This window comes from Neofelis nebulosa, chromosome 13 (assembly GCF_028018385.1).
Source record: "Neofelis nebulosa isolate mNeoNeb1 chromosome 13, mNeoNeb1.pri, whole genome shotgun sequence".
Lineage (NCBI taxonomy): Eukaryota > Metazoa > Chordata > Mammalia > Carnivora > Felidae > Neofelis > Neofelis nebulosa.
Genome location: NC_080794.1, coordinates 65573229 through 65596673, shown reverse-complemented (window position 1 = coordinate 65596673; position 23445 = coordinate 65573229). Strand labels below are relative to the sequence as shown.

The following is a 23445-nucleotide window of genomic DNA, read 5'->3' as shown; positions in this document are numbered from 1 at the left end:
GGCGGAAGGGATGGCAAGACCAGAAAAGGGGACAAACCCTAGTTACTCCTCAATTTTCACTTTTGGTGCTTTGCTGGTTCCTGCTGGAAACTTCACATTATTTTAAAAGAATTAAACAGAGAAAATTATACATAAGATCTGCATGATATTAAGGGTGACATTCCCTGCAAAGAAACACGACAGACTGTCATAGCTGCAGGCAGCTAATTTAATTTCCTTTGGGAGTTAAACCTTAGAAGCTTGGATTGAACAAGCAGGCCCTGTTCTTTGTATATTTCAGACCTGGAGCTGATAATGGTAACAGATCTTATCCACAGGACACTGGAGATAGACAACTGTGACGGAGCAGCTCCTGGGCGCTCTCATGAGCAACAGACTCGCCGTTGTGATGCAACTGTGGGAAAAGCCTGCGATGCTACGCTTGGGGCTCTTGAAGCTCACTGGGTCCCTGTGGAGCTGCCTGGCTCTGCCACAAATGAAAACAGGATGGTTATGATGACAGTGGCAATGATAACACCACCAGTGGCAGAAGCAGTGGTGCCTCCTCCATGTGCGGGGCACTGGGCTAAGCGCTTGACTGGTATTGTTTCACGGAACCCTCCTGGCAGTCCCGCAAAGGCGGTAACTACCGCCCCCATTTTGCAGACGAGCCGGTGTCGAGAGGAGACAAGGCTCCTGGACTTTAGAACAGTGATCTGACCTCATGGTGGTAGAGGATACTCTTTTTCCTGTCTGGAGAAAATACCTCAATTCTAGAAGCCTTGTTTACTCACGGCTAACTCTTCTCTCTCTCCTCTGAAAGGGGAGGTAAAGGGGCGCCTGGGTGGCGCAGTCGGTTAAGCGTCCGACTTCAGCCAGGTCACGATCTCGCGGTCCGTGAGTTCGAGCCCCGCGTCAGGCTCTGGGCTGATGGCTCAGAGCCTGGAGCCTGTTTCCGATTCTGTGTCTCCCTCTCTCTCTGCCCCTCCCCCGTTCATGCTCTGTCTCTCTCTGTCCCAAAAATAAAAAAAAATAAAAAAAAAATAAAAAAAAAAAAAAGAATGAAAGGGGAGGTAAAGACTTTGGCTTCTACCGATGGCCTGGAAAACCAGCCATCCTAACCCCAGCCAGACCTATATCTCCTCGAGAAGAACAACCCTGATTAGCTCAAGACGGCTGAGTACCATAGACACCCAGCTGCTCAAAAATTGAGTTGGCCAACTGGAAAGGAAGGCAAACCATGCCCAAAGATGGTTTCCAAGTGGGAACAGCAAGGCAAATTTCCAGGCCAGCTTAGTGAATGCATACATAAGGGAACATTTACTCTAACCCAGAAAAGAGCAGTAGAAATAACAGTAATAATACTGAAAATAACAACAGCACTCAGTAACACGTGCAGTCCCCATGAGCTGGGCATAAAATGCTTAGGTTTCTGTATAACCAGCCCTTGGAGGCAGGAGGCTCTCTGGTGAGAGGAGAAAGCTCCCACCAACCAATCTGAACAGCAAACTCCCCTGGCAAGCTTCTGAAAATATGAAGATGCCATCCAGACCTTCAGTATTGGAATATCCTGGCAAGGCCAAGGCATCTGCACTTTTGAGGCACCCCAGGGGATCATGGGTGGGAAATACCCAGGCTCACAGGGAAAGGGGGTTTGGGCGCAGGCTCAACCAACAGGGGTGAGTTGGTGGCTGCAGCTTCAACACCTTCTATTTGGCCAAGATGTGAGGGGAGCAGTGGCTCCTTGCTCCCCACTACCAACCCCCACTGTTGGTCAGAAAGGGGGCTTGGAATCCAGATGGCAGCTTACTCCAAGTGCTCACACCAGGTGCCTTAGGACAACCTGGCTGGCTGGTGATGAGGGAGGGGTGTCAATAATCTCCCAATTCCCCAAGCCCCAGCAAGGTCCAGAAGGAACCCAAAAAGTGATCTTTCATGGGGCCTGCCCTGGGCAGGCCCTGCTGTGCCGCAGACAGGAGCCCAGCTGCTGCAGATCTGATTCAAACGTCTGTGGTTGGTGCTATTTCTGAGTCTGCAAACAGCATTGACAATGCCCACTCCTTCCCCTTGATACGACAATCCACACTTTGTCCGGGGCCCTGTTTGCTCTTCGTGTTGACACGTTGTTCTTGCTTCCCAACAAGTTTGGCTTTCTTCTTCCCTCTCTTTCCTTCTCTCGGAGGCGGAAATGTGTTGTTTACAGGGTAAGGCCTGCCAAGGAGCTGCTCTGGCACCCACAATGGCCGAGGAGGAGGCAGGATGAGGAAGCAGTCCGGTCTGTGTCCACCCCCCTCCTCAGACTCCAACAGGCCAGACGAAAGCCGGAAAACAGCCTGGAGACCCCCCAGGCTTGGGGGAAGAGGTGTGTGTGGCACACACTCATTTCCTGTTCTCAGTGGGTGGTGAGAAGTTGGCTTTGGTGGCCAGGAGCAGGCTCAGAGCCCTCCTGCTCTGGTTGCCGGCTTGTGAGGGCAGAGCGGGCCATCACAGTCTTCTCCTAAAGGGAGGGTGCTGTACTCCCCAGGCACAGTGCTAGGATTTAAACCCTGATGGGTGTACCCTGGGACAGTGAGGTCCCCAGGACGGCAAACGTCTCCAGGGAGAACAAGTTGTGGCCGGGTTTACCAGAAGAAGGAGAAACAGTAGAGGCACCGGAGAGGAGCTGCCCAGGGCCTGGGCCAGGGACTGCCAAGTGTCTTCCACACAACGTCCAAATGGGTGGATGAGGACAGAAGGCGGGGGCTTGTCCAGAGGACAGTGGTGAGTCAGCCACTGGGCTAGGACGAGAGCCCAGTAGTGATTCCCAAACTTGGCCTGGAGCGGTGAGCCCACTCGGAACAGCAGCTGGGCATCGTATCCTGAGGCTGGAGCCTCCCATCAGGGCTGGCAGGGAACGGCTGGGAATGGGGGCTCCACTTGGGTGAGCTATCAGACACCACACAGCTGAGAAAGCATTGCAGGGCCTAAAAAAATATTCTCATATTTGGTGATATGACCTCCATGTGACCTCTGGGGCTGACTTCTCCCCCCTTCAGATCAACCCTGGCTGGGGATAGATGAACGACTCAGTTCTGGGCTGGGCTCCTGCTCAGAGGACTAACAACCCAATGTTGACAGCCTCAAGGGAGAGAGGCTTGTTAAAGCTACCGGGATGTGGAATGCTGGGGGAAGGTGTGCAAGAGAGGATGCTGGCAGGCCTCCCCCAGGGCCTGGAGACCCTCCTGAAAAGCTCTGGAGCTGGCTGACAGGCTTTACAGTCTCCACGAGGATGAAAACAGCAGATGGTAGGGCAGATGGAGTCAAGGTGTTGACCTCCGGAAACTGAGAAGCCTATGGAATTGGTGCAGGATTCCTGACTCTCCAGCTCCTCCAGGAAGCAGGGAGTGTCCACTGAGCTCACCCTGGGGATGCAGACGGCCCTGCCTTTCTCTGGGCTGGGGCCTTGACTTTCCTGTGGCTGGAGAGTGGGGGAAGGGGAGGAGCATAGAGGGTAGGTGCAGGCCCAGGAGAAGGTGGGTGTGGAGGCCTGTGTGGGCCTCTGCACACTCCAGTGAGGGCCCAGATTCCCTCACCTTCTGCCTTTTCCTCTCAGCTTCTCCTTTGTCACTCTTCCCCCATGTGGGGTGTCTTTGCCATGCCTTTTCCCCAAGAGATAACAGGCCCGGGCTGGTAGCCAGAACAAGGTGCCAAGGCTGGGAGCAGGGCTTCCAAGGCTGTTGAGGCTGATGTAAGAAAGTCATCCCAGCCCCTCCCCATTCAGCTGGGATCAACAGGGAGAGTTCAAGCAGCAGCCAAGAAAACAGAAGTCTAGAGCTCTTCACGTTCTTGGGCCTGCCGCACTCAGCTCCTTCCTGCTCCTCTGTCCCTAACAGGCCTGGCACACAGAGGCCAACGAGACACCCCAGATCCTGGGAGCACGCGCAAGAGATGCCTGCAGCGGGGGGCTGTCCTCTCTGTGTTGGGGAACTCCCTCCAGAGGGGCTTGGGGCCCTTCTTGGTCCAGTGGAGAGGCCCCTCTTCGGTAATGAGCCTAATCCCAGGCCTCCAAGAGGTCCTGCAGACTCCTGGGGAGACAACCAACCCCAGAGGGAGCCCCAGAGGCCCACAAGTAATTACAAGCCCAGGTTCCCACAAGCTAGGCAGCTGCCTGTGACCACAGTGGCAAGACCCTAAAGGGGAAGGCGAACTGGCAGTCAGATGCAGAAAGTGCTGACTGCTTTGAGGGCAGGGAGGAGAGCTGTTTGGGTGTTGGCTCCATGGCTGAGGACTGGCGGACGGAGAGTGGGGGGTACGGGCAGAGGGTTTCCCAGGGCTCCTTAGGCCTGAGAATCCCCTTGGTGAGTGAGGGTGCAGGCTTGGGGAATGGGGCCCCAGCCAGCCTTCCTAGGAGCTCCCCTGTGAGCTGGCCCGTGCTGGACCACACTAATGAGCCCATAACACAGGCCTTTGATTAAGCAGCTCCCCAGCACAGCAACTTTATTGAAACATGCCGAGGCCAGCGGCTGGTTCCCACCGCTCCGGTTCCCTGGGCAACAGTGCATGGGAGGGGTTGTGCCCAGTGCTTCAGCTCCCTTGAGGGGGCTGCCCCAGGGTGAGGGGAGTGGGGCTGGGAGTACAACGCCAGTAGCCCGTGGATAAGCGGTTGGATTCAGAACTCTGGGGGCCCTGAGGGGCATCGTGACATCTGCTGAGTCCTCTGGGGGCTGGGGCTCCTAGACTGATGAGAATGGAGATGATGACCAACCCCTCCTCAGGGTGAGAAGACTTTCTAAGGGGGATGGCAAGACTCTAAGGACAGGTTCAGAGTTGAAGATGTAAAAACGTACTGGGGGTAATTTCTTCTTGAGTTTGGGGAGACCCTGGTCCCTACTTTCCCAAGAAAATGTGCTTGAACCTCCAAAACACACAAATGCCAGCTGAGGACACTTCTGAGACCTGTCAGCACAGTCATCTACTGGGAATGATGACCTGTGAACCCTCCTGCTGGGTCTCCACCTCCCCCTTACCAACAAGAGGCAGCCTGGCTTCCTGGGACATAGCTGGGGTGGGGCGGTGGGGGGCGGGGAGGCCCTTTCCACTTGTGCTGGGCTAGTTTCAAATGTTACACTTCAGAGCTTTTGCTACAGTAACTACCAACACCACATGGACAGAAATCTAATGTTACCAAGTGGGACTTTTAAAATGTATTTATAACTTTATGGTTCAAAGTAATTTTGTTATGAAACAATGTAATAACAACAGTGGAAAAAGGCAAGATAATTTATGGAACACAATATTCCTAAAGCACTAGCTTCCATTTCTTCCTCACTTAGTCTGAGGAGTGTGGTTGGTATTCTTTGTTTGCTGTTTGTTTTAATTAAGGGTTAGTATTTGTGCAGGGGGGCGGCGGGGAGGGCTGGCCTGAAGGAGGAGAAATTCAGTGGCAAGCTCAACCACACACACACACACACACACACACACACACACGCACATCACAGTTAAGTATGTTTCACAGACCCCCCCCAGACAGGGTTAACCCCACAAAACCAGCATAATTCTCTTCTCCACTACTATAACCATCCTTCCATACACCATAAACAGGGCACAGGCACAGTCAATTTCTGAATTACGGTCAGATCCCCTTTCTTGATACTCCTCAGAGAGGTAAGGTAGAGTTTTCTTCCTCCCACGCACCCAACAAACAAAGAAAAAAACAATGTTCCCCTAATACATCTGGGAGTGTGCTGGACCAGCCAAGCACCAGTTATAGACCTGGGACAGGGGTGGGGGCTGGAAGGAGGCCTGTGGCTCTCAGGTCCCAGCACCCCACTTGGCAGTGGCTCTGAAGCTGTGCTCCAGCCAGAAGAGCAAAGGAAGGACAAAGTGTTCTGGACAAGCCAGCAGGTTTCTGTGCAGAAAAGCTGGGTTTCCATTAGGAGGAACAGGACAACCATTAGATGAGGGGAGTGGGGAGGCTCTGTCTGCTGAGGCCTGCCCAACCCAGCCCCAGCCCAGGTCCACACGTCCATTCTCTAGGAGTTCTGGTGGCATTTCCACAGAGACACCTGCAAGTGGCGTCCAGACTCCATCTTATCCTGCTTCACCCTTGGTTTCCTGGGCTTTGGTTTACCCGGGGTGCGGAAAGTCTGGTACCTCTCAAACCTAGATTTCCATGGCAAACCAATGGCCAGGGCCTAGAGAGTTATCCCTGGTGTCTCAGGGGATGGCGGAGAGGCCAGGAAGTACTACAGCTGATGGGATAGGCAGCAGCATCCACACTCCACATGGCTTCTCATAACCAGCCCTTCTGGAAGGGAGTCAACAACAGCTGCCAAGGGAGGGGAGGGGGAGGCAGGTGTGGGAAGAGCCCACGGAAGACAAGGTAGGGAGGGGTAAAAATAAGGTAGGGAAAGAAAAGGAGCCTCTCACTTGTAACCAGGGTCCATGGGCTGCGTAAGGGTGCTCCTCAGTGGCGAAGGCGCCTTCCACTCCCGTGGAAACAAATGTGATGGCCATGTCACCTGTGATACTTTTATACGTAAAGTGCCGTCCATGCAGGAGCCTGCCCCTGGAGGTAGGAACACAGAGACAGTGAGCAACAGGCCTGGCCAAGGCTCAGGGACTGTGGGGGCTGTGCTCCCTGGGACAGGGTGCCTGGCAAATGCCCTCCGGACTGCCCACCTGCCCGCCAACAGGGGACTGTAACCAAACACGGTCCAAAAGAAACCTCTCACGAGTTCTCTACTGCCATTCTTCCGAAGTGCTCAAAGCTAGCAGAGACACTAGATCAGCATTCAAAGGGCCTGCAGGGGCAGTGGAGTACAGCTCCTTCACGTCCTGGTGAGGAAACTGAGACTAGAGAAGGCAGTTAGCAATATGCCCAAGGCCATGCCCAGAACTAAGAGCAGGGTCATGTCCCCCTTTACTTTGAAGGTGGGGGTGAAGCAGTACCTAAACAAACTTCCCAAGCCCCAGGGAGGATGGCATAGTGCCTTCACAGCACAACTCCTGTGCTCAGGGCAGTGTCTGCTACCTGCTCCTGGGACCTCCCACAAGAACAAAATGGCTAGCCCCGGGGCACCTGTGTGGCTCAGTCAGTGAAGCATCAACTTCAGCTCATGTCAAGATCTCGCTGTGTGTGGCTTCGAGCTCCACATCGGGCTCTGTGCTGACACTGCAGAGCCTGCTTGGGATTTTCTTTCTCTCTCTCTCTCTCTCTCTCTCTCTCTCTCTCTCTCTCTCTCTCTGCCCCTCCCCCACTCATGCTCGCTCTCAAAATAAATTAATAAACTTAAAAAAAAAAGGCTAGCCCCAAGGCCACAAGCATACCTCAAAACAAACAAATAAATCATAAATCATAATCATCACCATCATCATCATCATCAAAGCTGAAGCCAAATGGGGTCACTCTGAGGGAGCCACAAGAAGCTCCTGTTAATCCCCAGTCTGGAAATACACCTGGGGGAAGGGCAGGCAGGGACAACTAGTGAGCCAGAGATGCCAGTCAGCAAAGGAAGCAAAGCCTGCTCTTGGCTTTCTCAGGCTGCCTTGGATTAACCCTTTACCAGTCTAAAGATCTTGAGCTTGGGCCAGAGAGGGAGCTGGGGAGGAAATGGCTGGGGTCCTGGGGCAGGGGGCGGGGGGTCTTTCCAGCCCTTGTTCATTCTGACCACTTGCTATCTTTGCCCTGCTGCCCAGGGTGGTTGGCCAAGGTTGGTTAGCATCCAAACTCTTTTCTCAGGCTCTGGGCTCAGTGGGGAGGGACCAAACCAGGGTAACCCCGTTCTTCCTTGTCATGTTGTCTGAGTTCAGAGTTATTCTGGTCGCCTCCCCTGCTATAAAAGTGAGGGTGGAAACCCCAAGGGCTATGCAAGAGGCCAGCTGAACAGAGTCAGCCCAGTGCAGCATCCCCAAACAGAGAGCTGAATGCTGGCCACAGGGCTGGGTTTTCTGGCACTGTGGACAGCAGCAGAAAGGACACAGCTGGGCTTCTTGGTCCCTCAAGGAGTTTGTTGTGCTGGCCACTGGGTTTGGAGAACTGAGCGCTATGCATGGGAAAAGCAACAAGAAGAAGAAAATAGAGCCCGATCCACCAGAGCCCTGCCCTGCTATTCCAGTGCTACTGACATTGGGCTTGTGGGATGGCAGGGGCGTCTGAGATCGCCGAGACCACTGAGCCTTCCGAAGAGAGTAAGGCTGGAGGGACACCTCTCTGGACAAAGGAGTGTTCTTCCACACAGTGTGGGCTACAGGCTGGTTCAGAGTGCACAGGCCCCCCACAGGCCCAAGATGGAACTGCCTGACTGGCTCTCCTCCCTCCCTGGGTCCCAGACTCCACCCAGGTGTGTGGGAGAAGGCACGCATAGGCCCGGTGGCTCCTTGAGGATGAGCTGTGTGCTGTGGGGCTCACCTTAGGCAAAGGGGAATGAGAGCCCCTGACTCCTGGTTGAATTTCAGATGCACACTCTCAAGTTGTCGTGTGCGGATCAGCTCATGGGGAATGATGGCCGTGGAGCTGTCGCTTTCCAGGCTGTCTTTGCGGCTTCTGCAAAGCATACACAGGGACAGGTTCAGCACAAGGTAAATAAATACTACAAGGAGGAGCAAGATGGGAGTCTCTCAGGGTGGGCTCCCGAATAATGACAATGACCATGACTGATGACAGTGGTTAACAACACCCACCATTCACCGTGTGCTGGCCAAATGCCAGCAGCTGTGCAAAGCACTTCTCACTGACTACTCTCAACATCCCCATGAGGTGGGTACTATTGTTATATCCCTTTTACAGATAAGGAATTGGGAGATCAGAGAAGTTAAGTAACTTGTGCAGCTCCCACTGCCAGGGAGTATGGAGCTGGAAGCTGGTCGAAGTTAGATCGGGTTCCAAAGCCTCATCTTTGGCCAATACACTATATAAAAGTTTACCTCGCAGTGGCTTGTTCTTCCCTATATAGCAGCAGGAGCATCTGGGAGCCCTTTCTCCCCACCCTGGAGTCTCAGTTCCCAAGTTCTCCAAAGCTGGAGTGCTAGAGTAGCAGAAGGTGCAGCTCCAAGAGCTTCCTTCCAGCTGACCCTGAAAAGGCTATGACTTCCAGCAGGCTCCGAGCATGCTCGCTCCTGCTAATGGCTAGGAGCTGCAGTGACATACACACCCTTCATCTCACCAGGAAATGATACAATCCTCAGTGAGGGGGTGGAAACCAGATTCTTAGGAGTCAGACCAGTGGGCCTGGCTGGGCAGCAGAACCAGGCCACCATCCTGCTGGGTTTTGAGGCCCCAGGGGCCCTGTACTAGATTCCTCCTGCCTGTGGCCTTGGCCACAGTGAGCTGTCACTGCTGCCTCACACTCCCTCCTGTCCTGCTTCCCACCAACAGCTTGCCCACAACTGGGCCACGGGGTCCCTTTGCAATCTAAGATATGTTCTTTCAAATTCAGCTGCCCCCACTGACAGCCTCTCAAATCTGCCTCAGCCGGAAATGAGGGTTACCCACTGATCCTATTCAAAAGGCCGGATCCTAGTTTGGGCTGTGAATCGCAGAACAATTCCCCAAGTGTCCATCAAAACACTGGGTAAGAAGCTCTAGTTATTTATCATTCAAGGGGCAGGAGCCATCCAGGATGTCCAGGCTCCACAGTCAGACAGTCAGTGAGGGGCAGGCCCAACCTCCTCACATGCCGGGGGCGTTGAAGTGCTAGGGCCTTTGGCCAGTGAGGCACCCCGACTGGCAGAGAACCTCCCCAGAGGGAGGGTGTGAGGTCAGCAGGCAAAAGGATAGAGGGTGACACGGGGCAGCCAGGGTCCTGCCAAGGCAGTGGTTTACGAAAGCCCTTGAGGTAATGGGGACCAGTCCTATCAGCTGTGTGGATCCACCCCCACATGTAACCTCTCTGTCACAAAGTGGTCCCTTCCTCTGGTTTGCCAAAGTGAATTCTGAAACTGCCCTTTGCCCTAGCTTCTCTTTTGACAAACCCTTTCACAAGACCCGTGAAGGAGACAAATGCTACGTACGGCCAAGCGGGTCATGGAAGTTCAAGACTGGCAGGAAACTCTGAGGCGGTTTAATCTACTTCTTTCCTTTACAAAAGAGAGCTGGAAACAAGTCCAAGGCCACAGAGATGGTCTGTGGCAGGCCAGTGTGGGAGCCTAGGACCTCTTGCTAGATCTCCTTCCCTTACCACCAAACACCACATCGCAGTGGGTGCCCTCAGGGCCCAGACAAGAGCAGAACTCAGAAGACAGCAGCCCTATTCTGCCCCAGAGCGAGGAGGCCAGAGACTCACTCCTGAGTCCTCACAGCAAGCACCCCCTATATAGGCTATGGTTAACCCTTCTTTCACAGATGAGGAAAATGGAGGCTCAGAGAGGCGAGGTGACGAGCCTGAGGTCAGAGTGAGTTTAAGGGGAAGAGGCAGGGTGTCATTCTTACAATCGCTTCCCTGTGCCATCTCTGACAACGGGCCCAGAGACATACCACCGTGTGCCCAAAAGGAGCTGAAGCCTGGCTGCCAGGCGGGGCCTCTGAGCCTATGGGGCCCACTAGAGGATCCCCGCCTCTCTGGCATGGGCAAAATGCTGATGAACAGCAACTGGGGTAGGGGTGGGGGGTGGAGGGCTGAGCGAGAAGAATCAACAGCACACAGGGCTAGAGACATCTCACGCTGGAGGGAAAAATAAATTGTTGAAAGTCAGCTAAAGTCACCTTGGTAACTGCTACAACACACTCACCCGGAACGAGGACATCAAACCCAACTGCAAACAGCTTTAAAGAAATGGAAAAGAACTTAATCATCTGAAGAATTAATGTGACAAGTGCCCACATTTACACCTCCCACCAACCTTCAATCATTTGAAAACGTACTTTAATCTTTTAAGAGAAAAAAAAAATTGCAAAATGCTAGATCTGCAATCCTGGGGCTTGGGTATTTCCGGCATGCTGCTTCAATGGAAACGCGGCTGCTACACACACACACACACACACACACGCACACGCACACGCACACGCACATGCACACACACACGCAGGAGCCCAGCTTTTTGCTGATTTGTTTTTTCTGGACATCGATGCAGAAGCATGAATTATTTGTGTGGCTGGGTGAGGTATTAAATCTGCAGCCGACACAGGTTTGCAATGTTTTGCATGGTTGTCAGCTTAATCTTAGTCATAAAAAAATAAGTACTGTGCTCGCCAGCGTGGCCTAATTTTTCAGCTGGGCTGTTTTTGCCCTGAGCTCCCCGTGGAAGAGAAGGCAGAGCTCCAGGGGGCTGGAAGGGAGAAGGGCTCCCAGGGAAGCACGCCCTACACCCACTGGGGACTGCTAGGGATATGGGGCCGGGGGTGAAGGGCTGCTTCAGGTGGCAGAGTGGCTAACGTGTAAGTGCCGGGTTCGACTCTCTTGTGACCTTAGGCAGATAATGAACCCTCTCTCTAAGCGCCAGTATCCTCTTGATGGGGATAAATAATAATACGCTTTTGTTATGGGGATTGAACAAGATGACCGACATGAAGCATCTAACGGTGCCTGAGATGTAGCAGGGGCTCAAAATATATCTGGGCTGGATCGGGGGCTGCCTCTAGAAGTCTGTCTGCTCTTCCTGCAAGAATGCTGATAGCTTAATAGGGACTTATTTGCCTTTACCAGCTGCCTCTGCCAAATCAGTCTTTACTTCTGAACAAAGGTCCTTGCCCTCAGCTTGGGAGACGGGACTTCTGAGATTGGGTTGGAGGGGCTCCTGACTCCCTGAGCAGACACAGTGGGCCCTGGTCAACTGCTGGTCCTCTGAGAGCGCCCAACCACAGGCCAACAAAAACCCTTGAGGCCTTTGTTCTGCTAAGGGAGGTACCGGCAGGGCCGTCTTCCTTCTACAAAGCACAATGGTCTTCCTGCAATTCTCATCTGCTGGACCTCAAACTACCCAGAAGTAATTTAATCTCTCCTCCCATGATAGCCTTTCAAATCCCTGAAGCTGCTCCCACAGGCCATCATCAGTTTCTCTTTTCCAGTATCTCTGCCTCTGACTTTCAACTATAATCTTAAGACATGGCTCTGAAATCTTCCAGCTATCCACGTCACTTTCTCTTGCGTTTACTCTAGCACGTCAAAGCCAGAGCATCATGTCCAGAAGTGAAGTGTCGTGTGTGGAAATAAGTATAGCATGTGGTCTAACCAGGGCAGATCAAAGAGGGACTATGAGCTTTCTTGTTTGGGAAACTTTATTTCTATTAAAACTGTCATCAAATTGTCTATTCTTTATAACTTCGTCATATTACCAACTTTTACAGCACACCCTCTGTCAACATCTCCCTCAGGCTCTCTCCCATGGTCTGCGCTTGGACCTCCTCTCCCCCATCTTGTATGTACTGTGGATTAGTTGGAGCTGAGAGACAGACTCTGCATTATCTGGCTACTGTTTCAAGCAGGCCAGGTATTTCTGAAACCTGACTCTGGCATCCATCATACTGCCATTCCCTCCCGGCTTCAAGTCACTGACAAAACTGATAAACTCACCACCAATGTTCTCATCCCAGGCTTTGATTAAACAGTGAACAGGACAGGGTCAGGCAGACAGGCTGACAGACTGACATCATTACTCTCTGGGTAGGCTCATCCAACCAATTATAAATTTGCCCAACCGTCCCATCACCAAGTCCTTCACCCTCCTGGGTGCTCTGTGGACATTCCTCTGTCGTGCCAACAATGATGTCAGAAGACATTCTGAAAATGTCTTGCTAAACCCCACCTATAGATCTATAGCACTTCCTTTGTCTATCAGGTAGAAATAGGTAACTATTTTTTTAAGGGGAATTTAAAAAAAAGTTTTTATTTGTTTATTCATTTAAGCAATCTCTACATCCAACGTAGGGCTCAAACTCATGACCCTGAGATCAAGAGTCTCAAGCTTCTCCAACTGAGTCAGCTGGGTGCCCCCCTCTCCGCCCTGGCCCTCCCCATAACTATTTCTAAAAATAGATGAAGATGGTCCAGCAGGCCTGATTCTGATTCTTCGTGAATCCATGCCAACTCTCAGGGTTCACTGTGCCTCTTAAAGAGTATTCACAGCCTGTTTGCCTTATAATCTAGTCCAGAATTTTCCCTGATGGCTGACACTAAGCTCACTAGTTTGGAGAGTGCAAGATGCTTTTTGCATTTTGAAACTTTTGAGTGCTTTCAGTCTGCCAACACCTTTTTCTTATTCCCTCAAAGGTTGGGGACACCAGCTTCATAAATCCCATCTGCCAATTCACCTGGTGTTCTGGGGCACAATGCATGTGGACCAGGCAGTGTGAAATCGTGGCTTTCCATCTTCTCATCAATGCCTGTGTGACTCTACTCTGATAACCATTTTTTTTTTCTTGAGATGGAAGCATAACAGAACTGGAGTAAATCTTGCTTTCTCTCTGTGTTACTGTGTCCAAACGATGGGGCTTAGGTTTTCTTCTTGTTGCTCCAAACAGAAGTACAGAAAATAAAGTCCTTTTTGCTGGTCACAGCACTGTGTTGCAAGACTCAGTTCTTCTTGCGTTTCAGCCTATTTTGACCCTGTTCCTTAATAGTCTGTGCTGGTATAACATACTTCTCCTTCTAGATTTTGTTCAAATTCTTCAAGAAATCTGAGTTAAGTGAGATTCTCTACATACCTGTACTGGTCCCTGGAGGTATTACACCTCCTTTTAGTTTCCAGGGGACTAGTCACAATGCTAATAAAAGGGGCCCTTTACTGAGTGCAGACCGTGGTGCCACGTCCCCACGAAGACCCTTTATATACTTTGCTTCCTTTCATTTTCATGGCAACTCTGTCAAGAGGTATCCTTTTCCCCATTCTACAGATGAAGAAACTGAAACTCAGAGACTTAAATAACTAGCCCAAGGTCACACAGTGAATGAATAATGGGCTGAGACAAAATCCCCAGGTCTTCCTGACGCCAACTATAACAACCACAGTATTTCTCCTTAAGAACTTCCCATCCCTTTGAGTGGGCTTTCATTCTGGGCTTTCAAGGCCACAAGGACACATCTATTTTTTTCCCCTGAACTCTTAAAAAAAAAAACAAAAACCCAACCTACTTCGTAGAAGCCAAGGCAGGGCTTCCCAAAGGGTATTTGATGGCATCTTAGTTTCAGGGAAGCTCCTGGAAAAGCAGATGGGGCAAGAGCCGGATGCAACACACTGGGTCTCAGGTTAGAGACCTAAAATGCTGGCATTTTGAAGACTCTGAGGACTGCAGAGGGCAAACCAGCCAGTTTCATTTTATGTAAGCCACCATCTTCCAACCTTAGTCATGGAACCCCCTTTTACTTAACACCCAACAAAACCCCCTAAAAGGCTGTGACGACCCTCCATCTGGGGACGACGGGCCTGGCACTGCTCTGACAGGGCACAGGGTTTTCCTTCCTGATCTCACTCTGCCCAGATGCTCTCTTCCAGCGCCCTATCACTTCCACTCCATCCGTCTCCACTGCTGGTCAGCATCAGGTGCACAGCCGAGTGCCCCTCACTGTTCCCTTTATGCCAAGATAGCTGCTCTCAGGAGACCTGTTGGGCGGTTACCGGCTGCTAACCTTTAGCTCTCAGCCCGGTGCTGGGGCAGCTGAAGTGCCTCTACATGACCAGGGCTGCCTTGGTGCCAATTCTGTGATTTTCAGTGAGAACAGGTTATCCTTTCCTTTCGGTGGACGGGGTGAGCTGGAACAGCTCCTACAATATCACTTCTTGGACTTTTATTTATGATTCTTTTTAAAGTTTAAAGAGTCACAGAATCCTGGCAGGTTCATTCCAACAGGCAGCAGTCTTCCCATCCCACTCCTCGGAGACAACCACAATCCTCTCTGTAGGCTGACTCTTTTGATGTTTTCCTCGTTATTTCTGATATACTTTATTTCTTTCTACTTCCTGATATTCCCCTCTCAGGTTTTACCTATTGACTTCCTACTAAGGAATATGAGCTTTTAGCTCTCTTCTGTCCCCTACTCCAGCCCTCCCACCTTCCCAAGAGAACTGTATCGTAAGTTGGTTTGGATCAGTATCAAGTGTCTACATTATTCTATGAAACCAAGGCTGTTTACAACTGAGCCTGTTGCAACTATGATGTCTACTCTTAGTAAAGTATACTTCTCTGGTGCAGTTTTCTATTTTCCTTGGTTTTAACAACAATCTTGGTTTTCTACTGTGTTTATTACTAATTAAATCCTAAACTACCAATGGTCTAGAGATTTCCCCAAGACACTCATATACATCAAGTATTTATCAATTTTATCTCTTTTATTAAATTTTATTTGAGAGAGAGAGAGAGAGAGAGAGAGAGTGAGCGAGCAGGGAGGAGGGACAGAGGGAGACAGAGAGAATCTTCAGCAGACTCCACGCTCAGCCCGATGCAGGGCTCAATCTCATGACCCTTGGTATCATTACCTGAGCTAAAATCAAGAGTCGGACACTCAGCTGACTGAGCTACCCAGGTGCCCCTAAATTTTATCTTTTCAAAGACCTTCCTCCAGAGGTCCTTCCAAACTGGCTGCCTTCCATTTTTGCTGCACAGCTGTCCTCACCGTCACCCTGGTGATTCCCCTTGCCTCTTTCCCATGCTGGACCCCATTTCCTGTACCCCACTTGTATGCCTCACTCATTCTGCTGGAATAGTGAACAGAGTTCACTGTATTTTTTGGCGTGCTTTTCTCAAACAGTGCCCGCTGACCTGCTACCCTCATGGGTTTCGAAGCAAACTAAAATACCAGCTTTACTCCGTTCAGTGGTGTATAAACTTCCAAGGCCTACTTTCCAGTTACTTTTTCCTATGATTGGCAGGAACCCCCTCCACTTTATCCTCTTTTAAAGGCAGCACCCAAGTGGTGAAGAGGCCTGGCTCAAACAACCCAAGGTTCAAATCTTGAGTCTGACAATTATTCCCAGCTTACTGACCCTAGGTAAGTTATAAAATCTGTCTAAGCCTCCGTGTTGTAATTTGTACAAACGGGGACAACAGCAGCCCACAACACGGGGCCTGGCACACGGCAGTGCTCGATAAAAACTGCCTGCGCAGCCACAAGAACCTGTCCAGCCCAGGATGCTTCCTGTAGTGGGAACAGTGAGGGGTGGTGTATGGGACAGCTTAGATGCACACCTCGGTAATTTAGGAATTGATCTAAATCTTTCCATTTATTTCTTTACCACCTGTCTATGTAACACATTCTATATTTATGCTTCCCACTACATAAGGTGACTTTTTACATATCCTAAAACACTCTCTGCTTCCAGTGTCAAGAGAGATTCCTGATTTCTAGGACTGCATAGTTTATGGCACATGCTCTGTTCACCCTACCCACACTTTACAGACCGACAGAACTGTATCCATATTTCCTCTCCACACAGGTCTCTTCAGATCAAAAAGTCTTAACTTTTCCATTTAAGCATAAGGGTACTTATTGGTCATATTCTATCAATGGCAGCAGGCATGGAAAGGAGAGCAGCTGAACCTCTGAGGCTCCCTTTAGCCACAATCCCAGTCCCGTGACAGTGGTGACATCTGCACTGGCCACACGACTCGGGGCCTCCCCCTTGGAGATGCCCGGGAGTGGGAACCAGGGCATCAGAGTTGGCAACTATTCAATAGTGAAGCGGGTTTGGCATGTGGGGCCCAGCCCAACTTCTGGCTTCCGCCTCTAGCCTGGGAGATTATTCCTTTTGCTTTCAGACTGCTGACGAAAGCTCTGAACTTTCCAGAGAAAAAAACCAGCTGAAGGTTCCCCTTCAGGGCAGGATTGGGACAGGGTATAGGTGTGGGGTCGGGGTAAAGGCACTAGCTCACCTCCACAGCTACTACTAAGCCCAAGGCTGTATCACCTGGTAAACACCAGTAGCCAAACGATAAAGAACCATATTTTCACCGTGAATACCCCAAGGGCAGGACGTGACAATGGAACAGCGGGGCAGGGTGTGACTAAAGAAGAGTGAGTGAGCAAAATTGCCATGATGGTGAGGGGATTCCTTCAGCAACCATTAACTCCTCTGGGCACCAGGGACCCCCGCCCCCTTGCCCAGCCCCCCAACTTGAGTGGGAGATGAGGATGCCTGCTTTCCTGAGTGAGCCCACTCTCACCAGAACGCCTAGCTTTCTGTTTTCTGAGACACTGAGTCATTTCCTCTCTCCAGCTCTCACCTTCGAGCCTTCCTTTTCCCTTCCCTGGAGAAGTGACTCACTGCTGAAGTGTTGGGTGACACTGAGGATCAAAGATGGGCGATAAAAATACTCCTGATTGTGCAACTTGAAGAAGGGGGATGCAGTGTAGACTGAGGATTCAACACGCTGGCCATGAACTCTGAGGCCACGGCTCCATGTCTCTGGGATGGTGGAGCAGAGCAAGGAGTTCAAACACCAATCGGCCTGGGCCGGATTTGCTGTGGGGCCCCTTGTTCTGTCCTCTCAAATGTTTGTCTCTGAGAAAGGCACACAAAGGCAGGCACTTAGCACAACATGCGTGGATCACAGAGGCCTGGGCCCTTCCTCCCATCAGCCCTGCGGAGCCTGGCTGGGGCCCTGTGAGCAGGGCTGTTTCTTTCTGGGTTTTCTCTCCAGTGAAAACAACCGTACTTCCCCAGCGTGGGAGTGGTGAGGGAAGCCAACGTGACAGACTCAGGCTCCGGGCTGGCCGCTGCACTGATGTGATGGATCCTTTGAGCAGGGTCACCCACAACTGCCCTGCACGTGAGCCCTGCGCCCCAGTGGCCCAGCTGTTTTCCCAGACCGAAACTCACCTTCCTTCACCCAATTCGCTAGATGCAAACTGGATATTTTCTTCTCCTAGTGAATCATCACAGACCTCATAGGGTGAGCAAAACAAAACACAAGTTTCTCTAAAGGATGACTCCCTGGCCAGGTTATAAGCTATTCAAGATGGGAACAGAGGCAGCAAAGTCACTCCGTCCAAAAGGCAAACAGATGGGAGCAGAGACACTCATAAAAGTGGGGAGAAATATATGTGCACGTGTGTGTGTGTTGGGGGGTTGTGCAGTGGAGACTGTCACAACCAGAGAATTCATGCTAAAAACCTTAATTCTTCAGGAAATTAAGGCAAAAAAGCAAAAATGAAAAAAAAAAAAAAAAAAAAAGCCTTAAAAGCCGCTGGCATGATCCCAGAAGACTGAGAAACTTGGCTCAGAAATGATGGTTAGTTTGCTTTTTAAAGATGCCTCAACTACAAAGTGGTTTTCTCACAGTCAGGAACCTTCCCCTGCCAACACATATGTACACACACGCATGAGCCCTGCCCTTCTGTGGGAGGGTATGTGACCCAGAGAGCTTCGTAAAGGTCCTCCAACCTCAGTCAAGTGAGACCCTGGCAGAGAGAGGGGGAGGTCCTGGAACACTGCTGCAGGTTCCCAGCATCAGAGAAGTTTATGAAAATGCAAAGCTCCCCACCCAGTGCACCTGACCACACACATCCTCTGAGTCCCTGCGAGAGGCTAGGGAGCAAAGTCCAAACTCCACAGAACAGTCTAGGCAACCTCAGACAGAGAAGATGCCCGGGGCCTCTTTTCCCCCTCAGGTTCCTACCACTGCTGGCAGGCACAGTCCTTAAGCCAGGCTCTCAGTGGCCAAAAGGAGTTGCTTCCCATGCTTCCCAAACTCACCCGGGGAGAGCAGTGGGAAGGGAGGCGCCAGTGAGCCGAAGGAGGCTTTTCTCAACTGATCATCTTGGGAAAAGCCAGATACAAATTTCACGGCTGGAATGCAAGGGTTGTGAAACCCTGAAAGAAGCCCCAAAAGGGGCCAAGGACTCTCCTTCCAGGAAGGCGGTGGGAGGAGGGCTGGCAAGCGCAAGTGGGAGAGGAGCAGGTTACCCAGAGGGGCCTGCCTTTCTGGGAAGCAGGAAGTAAGGTCAAAAAAAGAAAGGAAGAAAGAAATCCCCTAGCCCTGAGGTGGTAGAGGGGACAGAGATAGGGTTGGTTTTGCTTCTGAACATAAAGAAAACTAGGCTTTGTGTCAAAAAGTAATTCTGGTATAAAGGAGCCAAATATGATACAGCTCGTTATCTCTGGGATTTGGAAGCACCGAACTGACCACATGTCCTCCCTAGAGTTAAATAAGCATAGTAAGCTTCTAACATGGGACTTAGTCTTGTCCTCAGTGTCATGTGAGAGGTTCCTAGTCCTGCTCCAACTAGTTAGATGAGGTCCCCCAATGAGGGTCACTAGTACCTCAGCCTTGTATGTCCCTCATGCGGTCCCTGAGAATGGGGTAAGGAAGGTCACAAGTAGGGAAGACTGCCCTAAGCTCCACCCTTTTCTAACCTTGGACAAGTTACTTACTAGCCTCTTTGTACCTCAGTTTCCTCACCTGTAAAAGGGGGATAATAAGATTATCTACTTCACAAAGTGACTCAGAGTAAATTAAGCTCATGTGGCATAAAGCACTTGGAACATTACTTGGCACACAGTAGTCACTATGGAGACGTCAGCTGCTTTTGGGGTGTGAAAAGAGCAAGGGCTCGACGCCCCCCTCAAGTGGGCCAGAGTTCACACTAATGCCCAGGCTCCATCGGCTCTTCTGAACCCTAGCCTTCTCAGACCATACCCAGACCCATGTGGAACCAGCGCGCCCCAGCCTAGAAAGCCTGACTAAAGGATAATCAGACGTGCACACACAATAAGGCCCACGCTGGTTGTTCCCCCACAGGGAGAGGAGCAAACACGAGTGCCAGCACATTTTGGGCCGGCTTTCTCAGTCGCATCCATGTGGTTTATCTGAAACGGGGTCAGGTCCCAGAGTGGGCAGCATAGATATTACAATCGTGCTTGCTGATCTAAACTGAGTCCATCATCATCGATCGTGAGATAACAGTGAGCTACAGCCTCGAGACACTTGAAGAGTATGTTGGAAAAGGTTCTTGGCAAAGCAGGAAGAACCATTTCTCAACCAATTGCTAACAAATTGGTAACCAGTACCGAGAACCTCAGAAGAGACGTTCTGATTCCCTCCAGGCTGCAGATTCCAGCACTTTGGAGACCTGACTGGGCACTTGAGCTGCAGGGAAGGGAAATGACCCCAAAGGGCCAGCACCCCTGATCTATTTCCACCCATCTACAGATAGCCCTTGGACCAGATCCAATGCCCCTCTGCCCAGTCAGGGGTGGGCTGAGTCTGGGCTGTATGTATGCATCCGGGAACCCTGAACCCTTGGGTCCCCACAACGGGTGGAAGTGCAGCAGCTGCACTTCCAGGACAGGGAGCGAGATTTCAAGCCTGTTGTACAAATATAAGAGGGGCAAGTGGGGTGTGTCTCTGCAGGAGCCCCTGACCTTCTTCCCAGAAACCTGGACCTTCCAGAGTTGACAAGGCCGTCTGAACTGAGATAGTCTACAAGTTATAGGCAATATGCTTAAGCCTTTAAGCCTTCAAGTACCTCCCGGCCTCCCCGCCAGTGCCAACGGGGCCTAGAAGGAGAAGCCAAGCTCAGGGCATGGGAAGGAGCATGGCCCTGGGACAGGGTCCAGACTCATAGGTGGAGAGCTTCCAGATGCCCCACGCCTCAGCCTGGCCATCTGCTGCTGCCAGGGGAAGATCATGGTGCCTCACGCCAGCTAGTTCAAAGCAGATGGCTGGAGAAACCCACTGGCTGGAGTTGAAAGCTGCTCGGAGGTGGCAGTGGAGGCTTCTCCAGGCTCTTGCCAAAAAGTTCAACCCGCCTGGCTTCTGGACGGCAGATTCACCAGGTGAGCCATCTTGGGCAGCCAGAGTAACCAGCCCTCCCTCCTCCACAATCTGCTCCCAGGTTGAAGCTTTGACTTTAACCAGCCAGGCCTCCCCTGTTCCATCCACGTCAGCTCCTTCTCCTGCTTGAAAGTTCTAGGGCAGGGTCCGTCTCATGTTCTTCCTCCTCCAAGAAGCCCTCCCTGACTATTCCAGATCATGCTGACTTGTCTTTTCTGTAGACTAATAGATCACTACCACTTCTGGGGATCATGGATGAGGAGATGGAGCTAGAATTCAAAGAGGTAGCTATTTCTAACTAACTGCATCTACCCCCAGACTCACACCAACTTCAGTTCACGCACCCCCAAAGGAAGAGCCTATATCCTAGGTGGCCCTCTGGGCCCTGAGCTTGCCACACAGCAAGCATGTAATAAAGACTTCTCAGAAGAAGAATAGATCACCCTGGTCTTGCAGGAGTTCTGTGCTTCCCTTTTAGCCCAGGGTGCAGCAACTTCCTCCCTGGCAGGCAAGGTTTCTGCTCTGGGCTGCCAACTCCCAGGCAGCCCTTGCCAGCATCTATTCCCTATAGCTTCCCTGATTCAAAGGGCAGAAGGGGGTGCCCAGCTCCAGCCCTGCCTACCACTTATCACCTATCAGAGGAAGAGAGGTCAGCAGGAAGAGGATCTGACCTGTAGGGGTGGCCACAGTCTCTCCCAAGGGCTATTGGGGCCCCACGACAGGCAGCAGAGGCCTGCAAAGGACTTCCCTTCCCTTCCCTGGGCCTCATAGAAGGGAGGCAGGAAAAAGGGCCTCAGCAGCAGGCATCCACTATGGGGCTGGCCAGACAGGGAGGCCCCTGGGGCTGCAGCTATCAGCCGGAGACCAGGCTCCAGGAAGGAAGGAAGGGCAACTCTGGCCGAGGCCGAGATAAGGAGGGGAGTCGTGCTCAGCACAATGGGCTCCCACAAGGCTGGGATTTTGCCCCAACTTGGCCTCCCGTCTGCTCACACAGCCCATGTAAATATTTACTGATGTTTATATTTCTGGTCCGCTAGGTTCCCTCTGAGGCCCTTTTATGACCCACAGATCTGTGTGCCCCAGAGACCCTGGGCCCATCCAACAAGGGCTCTGGGCATTGTTCTCTCTCATGCAAGCCCCAGGGACGGACCCTTCAGAACAAAACTTCCCCCCACTTGTACCAGCGCTCGAACACTGCTTTCAGGAAGCTGTACTAGCCCCCTCTGTGGGCAAGGAACTTACGGGGCCCGGTCGTGGGTGAAGCCGTTCTGCCGCTGAGGGTTGATTGGCGGAAGGACAGGTTTGCTGTTGATCTCAAGTCCTCTCCTCAAGGTCTCCCGGATCTGCTCCGTGTCTGCAACAACACCACTAAGCTGCCTCATGGGCTCCTAACATCCCACTTGGAACCTGGCTCTGCAGACATGCTGGGGAAAGGCCCTGTGAAGCCCACGAGCCCACCCTAGAGCTGAGTGAGAGCAGTACGAGCACACAGGGCAGATGAGGCACCATGCTCTCAAGAAACTTCTGGTCTGAAGAGTGCCATTCTTGTAGAAGACAATAGGAGGTGACCTCCAGACTTCAGAAGGGCACCTTCCAAGACAGGGCTTTTCACTGTCCTTCCCCTTCCTGGGCCACAAGCCCTAGGTTTACCCTTAACATAGCCCCAGAGAGTGACTAACAAGGTCTTTGCCAGTGCCCAAGATCACTTAGGGATGCTTCCCACTGTAATGGGTGCCACTAAGGGCTGCAAGTGTCTTGCCATAAATGAACTCTTATATAGTTTCTGGGTTCTGGTTGGTCATATGGTATCTGGCCCTGCCACCCTTCTCCTTGGGCCAGGTCAGTAGGATGATGAAGTCACCTCCCTACCTTGGCCCAGGAACCTTGTCTCTCCATGGGTCTGCCAAGGGCCAGGGGGTGAGAGAGGAATCTCTTGGTGGGACTATTTCTTTGCAAGGTGCTTTGCTGATCTTTGGGATGAAGCTCACTATTCTGGTCCCCTACAGAGATTTTGGTCTAAGACTTACCTCTGCAAACTGCAAACACATCCAAAAAAGCAAATTAATGCTGAGTGCTCCAAGGATGGGCTTAAAGTGGACTACAGAGGTAGTAATACTCACTTTTCTAACTGTCTGCCTTGTTACAGTGATGCAGGTACTTGTATAACTTTTTAAAAATTAGCCAATCATGAAATTGGCTAATTGAAATTGTGGACAAGACTATGAATCCCTCCTTATACTACCTCTTTCGTCAAAAGCAACTGAATGATTTTAATAACTGCTGACTTTCTCTCGGAACTTCTGATGGGTTTAGCACACCAACAGAACAAGCAAGAAGGCAAAAGGGAGTCAGATATTTGCACCAGGGGTTTAAGTTTGTCCTTTATGGAAAGAGAAGTGCTTTTGTGCTATCACATGTGTAGGTATTTTATTCAGGACTGTGGGTATCTTACTCTTCAAACAATAAGAAAAGGTGGAGGAATTCGAGAAAGAAAGTAGAAAAAGCTGTGAACACACGTATATGTAAAGGCCTGCTTTCCTTTTGCAGTTTGGTAGGGATGCCCTTTGCTAAGAACCACAGCTGTTTCTGCTGCCAAGACCACCTTGGTGAGCTTCTAACAGGAGAGCCATATCCTCCTTCCCCAAGGCCCTGTTCAGAAGGCAGTGGGTACAGGGTGCCCGGCACACAGCCACTTACACTATATCTGCAGGACAGTGAGGCAGGGAAGTTAGTGGGCTGGCCTCACACTCAGGCCTCTCTCATCTAAGGCCTGGGAGGGCCTG

The 23445-nt window shown here is 51.4% G+C and overlaps 1 protein-coding gene across 6 annotated transcripts in view; it reads right to left on the bottom strand.

The window, feature by feature from the left end:
* Nucleotides 1-23445, bottom strand: part of SUFU (SUFU negative regulator of hedgehog signaling) — a 126948-nt gene that overhangs the window by 15970 nt on the left and 87533 nt on the right. For all 6 annotated transcript variants that reach the window (XM_058697612.1, XM_058697616.1, XM_058697613.1 and 3 more), the window contains exons 8-10: nt 21905-22016; nt 8369-8503; nt 6388-6526 (exon numbers count right to left, since the gene is read on the bottom strand). In XM_058697612.1, the coding sequence (XP_058553595.1) occupies nt 6388-6526; nt 8369-8503; nt 21905-22016 (386 nt within the window). The remainder of the gene's footprint in view (nt 1-6387; nt 6527-8368; nt 8504-21904; nt 22017-23445) is intronic.